The following is an 11,642-nucleotide window of genomic DNA, read 5'->3' as shown; positions in this document are numbered from 1 at the left end:
GTGTAAACTTTTTAATTTTTTTTCATGGAATATTTGATAAAATAATGATTGGACCTTACAGAATACATTTTGAGTTAATAATGATTTATCAAATAAATATACCAAAAAATTTATTTAATATGATTTTTCATTGCATGACCTTTTGGGGCAAGTTTTATTTCCTCCATTGTATCCAGTAGAGTGAACACTGGATGAATTGGATTTGTGTCATTAGTTGTAGTCAAAATATCATAATAATTACTTCTGAATGAATATATACTTTTATTTAAAGCATTAAATTAAGTAATTATTTTGCTTATTTTTTAATTATTCCAGACTCTGGATAAGACCACGCCCCTTAAAAATATAAACTGGCAACTCTGTGGAGGAAAACTACGAATAATAGCACCTATAGGTATTTCTCATTTCTTATATATATTTCAAAATCTCCTAAATATATAATAAAATTTAATGAAAACATTAATACACAAAAAATAAGATGCATATTTACATAAATCACTGTTAAAAGTGAGGGTATCAAGACCATATGGCAACGAATTCATGACGTCATCAGACCGTGTAGTAAAATAATGACGTCATCACCGTTACTTCAGAGGGTTCCTCTAGTTTATGCGTTGCTGTTTGCTGATTTTTCAGAGTCACCAAAATTGGGCCTGTTTTAATTTTCTCCATTTTTTCGTGTTTCTCGTGGTATATTCGTGAAAATAATGATAGAGCCTTTTAAAATGCTTCTTATATTAATGATTTAATCAATAAATATAAAGAAAATTTATGAAAATTTACATCAGTCATTGTTAATAGTGAGGGTAAAAAGAGCATAGGGCAAGACTTCATGACGTCATCAGCCTGCGTAGTAAAATAATGACGTCATCACCGTCACTGCAGAGGGTTCCCCTGGTTTATGCATTGCTGTTTGCTGATTTCTCAGTCACCAAAATTGGGCCTGTTTTAATTTTCTTTATTTTTTCGTGTATATTCGTTAAAATAATGATAGAGCCTTTTAAAATGCTTCTTATATTAATGATTTAGTCAATAAATACAAAGAAAATTTATGAAAATTTACACCAATCACTGTTAAAAGTGAGGGTGAAAAGAGCATATGGCAAGACTTCATGACGTCATCAGCCTGCGTAGTAAAATAATGACGTCATCAAAGTTACTTCAGAGGGTTCCTCTAGTTTATGCGTTGCTGTTTGCTGATTTCTCAGAGTCACCAAAATTGGGCCTGTTTTAATTTTCTTGATTTTTTCGTGTTTCTCGTGGTACATTCTTTAAAATAATGATAGAGCCTTTTAAAATACTCTTTATATTAATGATTTAGTCAATAAATATAAAGAAAATTTACTAGCCAATAGAGAGATAATAAAAAAACTTGTTCATTGCATTAGCTGTTGTTAAAATCATATATATGATAACCGTTTCAGAATGAATAAGTTCTGATAAAGGCAAAAATATAAATAATAATTTTAGAAGACTGTAAATCTAAAAACTGGCAACTTCTATGAAGGAAAAGGTCCCTAGTTTTACCAAAAAGGTCCTAGTTTTCCCACAAAGTTCCTATTTTGACCAAAAAGTCCTAGTTTTCCCACAAAGTTCCTATTTTGACCAAAAAGGTCCAAGTTTTCCCACAAAGTCCCTATTTTGACCAAAAAGGTCCTAGTTTTCCCACATTGGCCAAAAAGGTCCTAGTTTTACCAAAAAGGTCCTAGTTTTTCCCACAGAGTTCCTATTTTGACCAAAAAGGTCCTATTTTTACCAATAAAGTCCTAGTTTTCCCACAAAGTTCCTATTTTGACCAATAAGGTCCTAGTTTTACCAAAAAGGTCTTAGTTTTCCCACAAAGCTTCTATTTTGACCAAAAAGTCTACAAACATCCGCGTTCATGTTCATAATAGGATAAAAAGACCCAATGAATGAAACTTTATTATATTTTATATTTGTAAAATGCACATTTTACAGATAAGCAATTTACACCAAGCGCAGATCTCGATTTCGTCTGAGGTCAGTTGCTAATTCATTTAGGGATTTTCAGTAACCCTTCCCTGGCAGTTCTCGTAGACCAGATTCAATAAGCCTGACTTTTAGGACTTCCTCATTTGTTGTTCTCTTCGAAGGTTTTTATGCAAAGGATATACACCTGATACAACATGTATGTTTACTGTGTTGCTATTTATTATACAAAGCCAGATTATTTGTTAGAATAACGGTCACTTCCCTGGCCCAAACTGGCTCTTTTCTTGTCATCTGAGCCTTTGTTACTTCATACTCTTTCCATTGCTTTTCTATTTTGAAATTAGTTTTTGTGTTTTTGGCTTCTCCCTTGTAAGTTCTCGAAAATAAACCTACTTAGTAGTACACCTTCTCACATATATTAGTGTATGTAGAGTTCTCTGGTGAGTGCTTTTCCTGTATAATGTGGTTTCAATTAACAAATAAAGGCAGGTATCATTTAGCCATAGCAATGAAACGGTAGGCGCATAAATTCCTTGCTTAACCCTTCCGTGTAATGTAGCTTACAAGGCGTCACAAAATTACACAAAACATCTGTAGAGAAATATTCGCTTTTTGCGTTCTGTTATTACACACCCGGTATCTATTAAAGGTATGGAATTGAATCAGTGGTGTAACAAAGTTTGTACTTAGTCTCCATACGTAGTATTGTCTATATTTGTCCACTGTGAAGTAACCAACTGATCTTTTTGCGACATCTGTAAGGAGGCAGGCTCCTTTCTTTCCTTCATTGTAGCCAACTGGGTGAACACTAATTCTCATAAAGATGATGTTTTCGCGTCTTTCATTAGTATTAACCTTTACAATAAATATTGTAACAATTATATTTTCAGATATGAAGATGTTCAAGAATAAAATAAGATTTTATAGTTTTTATATCATTCAAATTAATGTAGGTACTTTTGTCATTACTCCAGAATGCTTGGGAAAATACCACTCCTCATAACCATTAAAAACAAAAATTGGTAACTCTTTGTTGAAGAAAAGTAACGAATATTTAGTATTTTAGGAGCATTTGCTTTTTTCATATCCATAATAAAATCTTTTCTATAAATGATAATGGACATCCACAGAAATGGCAAGGAATAATTTTATAAAACAAGGTAAAGAGTTTGTTGTTATTTATATAAGGCAACTTACCTTCATGACTAAAGCAGCAAGGTATAGCATATGTCGTCATCGACAGCCAATCAAATAGCAGAGAGTTTCTCGTCTGGAAGGAATGGGTTGCTGTTCGACGTGCTTCAAAAGAGGTTGTTGAGAGAGAGAGAGAGAGAGAGAGAGAGAGAGAGAGAGAGAGAGAGAAATTGTAGAACAATATATAGGTGGAAGTAAATTCTTGACTATAATGGTGTTCCGGCTGACCTGATTAATATAAAAATCACTTCAAGTACAGATTTCAAAGATATGGCACAGTATCTCTTTTGTCATATAAGAAAACCAATGAGTTTTAATTTATATTAAAACACAATATATATGAGAATATGCATGAAATCTCTAGCACTAACAAGTCTTGATAAATATGCTAAACCTTCCATTCTGCTTTTCTCTACAAACTAACTTTCAGTTTTCTTTATTTTTTTCTGAAATTATTTTCAAGGATTTAAAATCGTGATTGCTTTTGGTATTACAAATTCTGCTTCTTCTTTTCATTTATTGTCTTGTTTCGAGACGAAACCACACTTTAGGGGTCTTGTTTTGAAGTTAACAGTTTTTTATTTGTTTACTGTTCATTATTGTTCAGTATTTTGTCATTATTCATTACAGGCAGGGGGTTGCCACCTACAAGCTGGCCATGCATGTCTCATTGTATAGATCATTGAAAGCCATTATTTTTTTCGCAATTGTTACTTCTTTTTTCAAAGCAGCTAAGCATGTTCAGATGATTTTTTAATACTATTTACTGCTTTTTTCACTCAACATTTATATTAAAAAAATAAAATTGTTTCGGTCAGGCCTATGAGAGTAGAAATATCTCCCATGTCATAACTAATGTGAGCTACTTTCCTTTGCTTTCCCTCCCAGGATGGGTGGGTTAGCTTTTCCCTTGGTTCCGAGAAATCTCATAGATATTGGAATTAAATACTGCCCTTGGGGTCCAGCAGAAAGGAAGATACAGATTACAGCAACTGTAGAATAAATCTATCTTCTGTAGAGATTCTGTGAATGAGAAACTGTCTAATATTACAGAATTAAGCCTCAATTTTGCACTTGCAGTTATTCCAAAGGGGAAAGAAATACCTTTTACAAAAAACAAACGTCCTTTAATGTTTAACACTGCTACAGTTAGAAGCTAGCACTGTATCCACCAGTGCATTGCTCTGCAAAGAAAAACAAAAAGACATCTGATATACATAAGGGTACTATAAATTACGTAAGTTATGGAATGTAAGCCTTTACTTTTGGGGCCACTTGAAGACAGTCTTACCTGAGGAAGTGTTTGGATCCGTATGAATGATTAGGGGACCAGAAGACAGTCTCTGTTAAATGCCACAGTTGAGCTGTTAGCCCCAGAAGGGGGAGAAGGTGGAAATGGGGAGGGGTAAGGCCAAAATGAACCAATCACGAGACTTCAGAAGAATCATCTGACCAATGGCTGCTTATATCGCCCGGTACACTTCACCCGTTGCATGTTTATTTATGTTTACTTATTAATTGACTAATTTATTTATTTATTCACTCATTTATTTTTATATTTTTGCATCAAAATACATTCAGTGACCAAACCGCTTCCCTCCAAAAGCCTGACTTGCGCATTGTACCAAAAATACAGTGTTTAGTGGTTTCAAAGGTGTACCTTTATCTTTACATAAAATAAAAAAAAGTAAAAGACAATTACTATATAGAACTACAGCACATGCCGGTTAAATGATCATAACAATCACGAAAATAATGACAACAACATCAAATGACAGTAAAAGAATCCCGCTTCTTGCTTATGTTAGCTTCAAAACATAATTTTGAAGTTATTTCATTATCATTTCTTTACAAACGTTGATCTGTCAACAATACTACAAAATGAATTTAATTTTTTGTTCTGTACGTAAACACAGCAATAAACATTGCTACATTTTGTAATTATCACACGAACTACTGCTTGTAGTTATTTCTAAACTGACACAAGAAAATGAATAAAATAATAAAAAAATATGTTTTCCATTTCAGGAAGCTTGGCTCAGCACCAAACCATTCAGTAACAGCCTTACATATTACCTCAACCTTTGTGTAAGTTTTACATATTTATAAAAAAATATTTACATGGCATTTTTCCAAGAATAATTGAAATGCATGAAATACAGCATTGAAAGTGCGATGAGATTCATAACACTGAGTATATTTATTTGAACACTGATGACTTCTGACCCCTATGTAATATAGGAGCATAATGATTCATGTGTCTTTTATCAGTATTAAAAAATACGGAGCATTCCTGAGCATTTGTCACAGCAAACTAAATCACAGGTGGAAAGTGTTCAAACAGGTCCCCACGGCTGATGAAAAAAGTAAAAAGTAACCTAGATGCTGTTATGTCATTCCTGATTTTCAAATCCCGGTTTATACTTTGTTCCTGAAGGTGACCTGACCAAGAGGGGTCCTGTGAAGAGGTCCTCCACTTCTTCGAGAGGAATGCCCCGGGTTTCAGGCAGGAAGAAGTAGAAGATGAAGACTCCAATGATGGCCACGGTCATGTACAGGTAGAATGCACCTGGAAGTTGAATAATGTTAGGGAGGTTTTCAGGTAAATCTGTCATAATGTCATCAGTCAGGTAAAATGCAGTTTTTGAGTTCATGCGTCTGCCAAATACACCTTTCCTATTTAAATATCTAACTGTCTATAGCCTTTATTCAGATAAATCTGTCTTAATGTCTTCAGTCAGGCAAAATGCAGCTCTTGGTACATTCGCCTGCCAAATAGCACCTCTCCTATTTATGTATCTATATCACGCGATTATATATTTAAAGACTTTCAAGTAAATCTGTCATAATGTCATCAGTCAGGAAGAATGCAGTTCTCGGTACATGCATCTACCAAATAGCACCTCTCATATCTGTCTATCTCCCTGCTTAGTTATTTATCTATCTGTATCGCAATTATTTTCACAGTACCCAGAATTCATATCCTGTAAGGCTGCTCCAGAAATACTCTTATACTCACCATGTTTGCCTAGTGTCTCTGTTAGCGTGAGAAAAGTCAAGGAAACTATAAGGTTCGACCCCCAGTTAACAGCAGTCGTGAGACTGTTGCAAGTTGATCTCGCCCAGCCCGGAAAGATCTCGCTGTTGACAGTCCAGGGCATGACTCCCATTCCTGGTTTGGAAAAGAAGAAGAAGGGTGGAAGACAAAGTTAAAAATGGCTCGTTTAAAACATTTTGCAGCTACGAGAAAGTTTTGTAGGGTATGGAAACTGGGAATTAAGGATTGACTGTCAAAAATAGAAAATAAATCCTGAAGAAACTAAGGGTTCCTAACAAATTAAACAGCAAAGACATAACATGGTTGAAAAACAGAAAATTCTAATTCTAGAGCACATTAAAGTTATAATACACTGAAAACTGAAAATTCCAAAGGTCATTAAAACTAAAATCCTTAGAAAAACCAAGATCCTGTGAAAGTGTGACTCACAGACAAACTGATTTGTCGTTAAAAGAAAAATTAAACACTAAGTAAATCAGAAATTACTTACCTGGTGCGAAAAACAGGAGGTACAATGCTAATCCTATGACAGGTATCCAAGCGTATTCAGTGGGACACCACTCATATGCAAATGTTACTTCGTTTTCCGCTATAAGTGTCGAATTAGCGCAGGTGCCTTCAAGACTTAACTGAGGAAAGATGAGGAAAATTAAGTTGAAGCCTCCAGGCTAGAGAAATTATCATTATTACTTAAGTGTAATTGCAATTTTAGAGTTGCAGTTTGGTTAATAATAATAATAATAATAATAATAATAATAATAATAATAATAATAATAATAATAATAATTAGGAATTATGCCTGTGTGTATGTGTATATATATATATATATATATATATATATATATATATATATATATATATATATATATATATATATATATATATATATATATATATGTATGAATGTATGTATATATATATAACTGTATATATATATATATATATATATATATATATATATATATATATATATATATATATATATATATATATATATATATATATATATATATATATATATATATATATATATATATATATATATATATATAATCAGCATTTAATACTCGCGTCCTTAAAGGAGTGGAACTTACCTTATGATGAGTGATGGTCAACTGGAACGCAGGATGAATTGTAAAAGTTATATGTCGTTCCAGAGAAACAGAAACCACAATCTTCTTCTTTGATACACGCACCACACCTGTGGTGAAACGAAAAAGTGATGACTTAATCGTAAATTACGTAAATTAATAATTAAATATAATAAATATAATTTTAATACCCTAACAGTAAGCCACTGTAAGCTGCTGAGAGTCATAACAGTGCCTATGCCTGAATTTTGCTTTTTCAGATCACTGAAAAACACATATTTGTTTTTATCCGTGATAATGAACTGACCACAGCAGTGGCTTTTAGCCCTTGTCGTAACACACACACACACAAACATACACAGAAACACACACATACACACTGCTACCTCTCAAGACAGACCATAAAGGTTAATTGCAAGTTTAAGCTACGAATTTCTGCGAAGGTTTGGACGTCAACTAACACCACAGATATCAACAAAACTTGTGTCTGGCAGACTATTACCCTGGCAAGCCCCAGATTCTTTCAGTACAAAGACACAAGCCAACATTACTCACGTATTAACTCCACATATCGTCGAGTTAGACTGCACGTCAACGGGAGGACTGAAGACGCTAGCTGCCTGGAAACTCAGGGCCAAGAGCAGGAGCGCTCCTGCGGATCCTATGAGAGAAGTCACCGTTAGGAATCTCCTTCCCAGTCTATCCACCAGCCACAGGCCGATGAAGGTGCCGAAGAAGTTGATGGCGGAGACGGCAGCTGCCAGCCAAATGGCTAAGGACTCGTTACGTAAACCGGCCATTGTTATGATAGAGGCGCTGTAGTACCTGTTTGAGAACTGATTGATCAGGAAGGATGAACAGGCTAGAGGGTCAGAAATTGGAAGAGTGAAACTGTGACCAGAAAATAAAAGTTTATAGGTCTGAAACTTAAAGACTGAACAGCTAAGATAGTCAGAGGCTTAAAGAGTGAACAGGCAAGATGGTCAGAATCTAAGTGTGTGGTCAGGCTAGATGATCAGAATCTAAAGGCGTGAACAGGCAAGATCGTTACAACCTGAAGGTGTGAACAGGTAGGATGGTCAGAACCTAAAGGAATGAGCAGAAAATTGGTCAAAAACTAAAGGGGTGAACAAGTAAGGTGGTCAAGCCTAGAGAAACGAACAAGCTAGAGGGTCTGAAACTACAGAAGTAAACAGGTAAGAGGGTCAGAAACTTACAGAGTGAATAGGTAAGACGGTCAGAAACTGAAAGAGTGAGCAGGTAAGACGGTCAGAAACGGAAAGAGTGAGCAGAAATGATGGTCTGAAACTCAAAGAGTGAAGAATTTGTGACCAAAAAACAAAAATTTACAGGTCTGAAACTGAGAGTAGGCTAAACTGGCTACATGGTCAGAACCTAAAGGACTGAACATGTAAGGTGGTCAGAAGCTGAAAGAATGAACAGGCAAGATGGTCAGAAACTGAAAGTAAGCAGAAATTATGGTCATAAACTCAAAGAGTGAAGAATTTGTGACCAGAAAATAAAAGTTTACAGGTCTGAAACTGAGAGTGAACAGGCTACATGGCCAGAACCTAAAGGATTGAACAGGTAAGATGGTCAGAAACTGAAAGAATGAAAGGCAAGATGGTCAGAAACAGAGTGAAGGGTTCACTTCATCAAAACTGAAGGAGTGAATAAGTTAGATGGTGGGATAGTGAAAAAGTGAGCAGCTTGGGTGGAAAGAAACTGTGAGAGGAAATTTTAACTAAAAACGACCAGTTTAGATTCTTTTGGGATACCTTAACAAATGGGAAGACGAACAATAAGCAAAGGTTGACTAATGAATTACTGCTTATATTTCTGTTCTATGCTACTATAGCTGCTTATTTGAAACCGGAAAGAAAAACTATAATACTGACGCTTCCAACTGTAAGAGCCCATTGCTCCATTTTATCACTTCAGTATTGATTTGTAAATCATCATTAATGCTCTTATTATTATTATCTGCCAAATATTAGTAATAGTAGTAGTAAAAATGATGTTTGTTTGTTCACTCACATGACGATATTGATGCCAGTCACTTGCTGGAACAGCTGAAGGAGACTTCCAACCAGAAGAGCTCTCCTGGCAGGGGTCGACCTAAGGACTTCCCCGATTGTGGCTTTCTGTCGGGAACAGGAAGAGAAGACGAACGCCTTTCAGACTCCAGCAACAATAACAATGATAATTATGATAAGATGAGAGAGAGAGAGAGAGAGAGAGAGAGAGAGAGAGAGAGAGAGAGAGAGAGAGACGTTGCATGGAGGACAGAGTGAATGGTGCAGTTTGTTAGGGGTTGTTATGGACTGCTGACACAGAGAGAGAGAGAGAGAGAGAGAGAGAGAGAGAGAGAGAGAGGTGAATGGTGCAGCGCTTGTTAGGAGTTATTATGCACTGTTTTGAGAGAGAGAGAGAATGGAAAACAAGAGGTGAATGGTGCAGCGTCTGTTAAGAGTTGTTATGCACTGTTTTGAGAGAGAGAGAGAGAGAGAGAGAGAGATACTCACTTGGTTTTTGGCATCTACAACAGCAGCTGAGATGACATCCAATTCTCCTTCAAGGTCAGCATCGGGGTGTCGAATTTTGGCCAAAATCATGCGAGCGTCCGGGACCCTGTAAGTAAATAGCAATAGCCAATTGTAAAATAATATATTATGAAATGATAAGAATTCATCAAGTAAAATGATAAGCATTCATCAAATAAAGTTTAGAGGTACCATTACACTACTAGTCTGGCAAATACAATATATTTTAAGAAACAATAAGCATTCATCAAACAAAGTATACAGGGACCATCACACTCAGTGGGTATTTAATACCCAAATTAATGGGCATCGGGGTACCTCACCTTCCATTGGCCACTAGCCATCGAGGGCTCTCTGGAATGAAGGAGAATCCAGCCAGCTGTACGACGCATGGAAGTGCCCCAAGTCCTAGCATGTACCTGGAATAAAATTAGGTACCATACACCTGGTTATCAACTATAAGTCGTACACCTGAATAATATTTATGTTATCATATTCTTTTAGGATAATTAAATGTCTAATGCTCTGTTAGGAATAAATGATCAGACTGATTATTGATTAGGAATTGCTTGATATAGTGGCATTCAAAAATCAGTTACCTAATTAGTAATTTGATATTATAGACCTGGATAATAATTAAATATGTACTTAAAAAGTAACTAACTATTGTGTATGTTGGGTTTAAATAATGTAAATGTATATGTATAGTAATGCCAAATGATATACTTGAATAATAATTTAATGAATAAATCACGTACCTAGTGCCTTGTAGATACCTAAAATCCCTGTACAGGTATAGCAATTAAAAATGAAACAAGTAGAGTGTAATTTAAGTTCCATAATGAAAAGTATAAGCGTATGTGGTAGATTTATGTATGAACTCGTCAGCAAATCTACCTAGAGACAATCTAGAAAAAAATATATTAAATATGAAGCCTTTAACGAACAAACCACAAGAGATCTGCAACCTCACTTTCTCTAAGCCTGAACTATCTGACACCCAACGTCTTTCACCTAAGATTCCAGACCTTAGGTCAACACGCACTGACCTCCAGCCGTGGGGGGCGCCCGAGAACGCCCCACAGACGATGCAAGAGACCAGTTGGCCCCCTGTGATAAAAAGGTTGTTGATAATGGTGATGCAACCTCTATGCTCTGCCGTGGAGGACTCGCTCAGGTAGACCGGCCCAGCCATGGAAATTAATCCTGGAAGGTGAATGAATCAGCAGAATAATGAATCAGTTTTGATAGTTTGATACGATTAAATATAAATAAAGCTAACCATATGAAATTTAAGCTATGAACCCAAGCACTGGGACACTTTCAGCCATTCACTGCTTCAGTGGAAAGAGGGGGTTGGAGTGGCTAGACGGCAAAGAAAGAGATCCAGAAAATAGATCAGATAAAGTACAAGGTACTAGAGGTGGAACTGGGAGAAAACCTCACAGAGAAGAAGCTCGAAATCGTTTTTATTCCTGTTTAAACTCCCTGAAAGCGAAGAGAATTCCAGCTTACCTATGGCTAAACCCACAATGATTCTGCCGAAGAGGAGCATGATTTTCTCCAGGGCAAAACCGGTGATCAGAGTCCCCAGGAGGAAGATGATGCTGGCTCCAAGGATGATGTAGCGGCGGCCATATTTGTCTACAAAGAAGAGCAAGAAGAAGAAGAAGAAGAAGAGGCATTAGATTAGGATCATGACTTAAATGAGTAATTTGGAAGATCTGGGAAGGACCTCAAAGTGAAATATGTGATGCTGGTTTAACTGTAACAATGTTTAGCTGCATAGAAGATATTTATGGC

At 35.7% G+C, this 11,642-nt stretch overlaps 1 protein-coding gene across 3 annotated transcripts in view; it reads right to left on the bottom strand.

Annotated features, from left to right (window-relative positions):
- Positions 1 to 4,252: 4,252 nt before the first annotated feature.
- The window catches only part of LOC136855375 (proton myo-inositol cotransporter-like), a 30,604-nt gene continuing 23,214 nt past the window's right edge, over positions 4,253 to 11,642 (bottom strand). For all 3 annotated transcript variants that reach the window (XM_067132303.1, XM_067132304.1, XM_067132305.1), the window contains 10 exons: positions 11,355 to 11,483; positions 10,889 to 11,045; positions 10,163 to 10,258; positions 9,822 to 9,927; positions 9,334 to 9,440; positions 7,852 to 8,121; positions 7,300 to 7,406; positions 6,696 to 6,834; positions 6,167 to 6,319; positions 4,253 to 5,716 (listed from right to left, as the gene is read on the bottom strand). In XM_067132303.1, coding sequence (XP_066988404.1) covers positions 7,301 to 7,406; positions 7,852 to 8,121; positions 9,334 to 9,440; positions 9,822 to 9,927; positions 10,163 to 10,258; positions 10,889 to 11,045; positions 11,355 to 11,483 — 971 coding nt within the window. In that variant the 3' untranslated portion in view covers positions 4,253 to 5,716; positions 6,167 to 6,319; positions 6,696 to 6,834; position 7,300. The remainder of the gene's footprint in view (positions 5,717 to 6,166; positions 6,320 to 6,695; positions 6,835 to 7,299; positions 7,407 to 7,851; positions 8,122 to 9,333; positions 9,441 to 9,821; positions 9,928 to 10,162; positions 10,259 to 10,888; positions 11,046 to 11,354; positions 11,484 to 11,642) is intronic.

Source organism: Macrobrachium rosenbergii, chromosome 31 (assembly GCF_040412425.1).
Source record: "Macrobrachium rosenbergii isolate ZJJX-2024 chromosome 31, ASM4041242v1, whole genome shotgun sequence".
In the NCBI taxonomy this organism is placed as follows: Eukaryota; Metazoa; Arthropoda; class Malacostraca; order Decapoda; family Palaemonidae; genus Macrobrachium; species Macrobrachium rosenbergii.
This window is presented reverse-complemented; position numbering and strand designations above follow the sequence as displayed.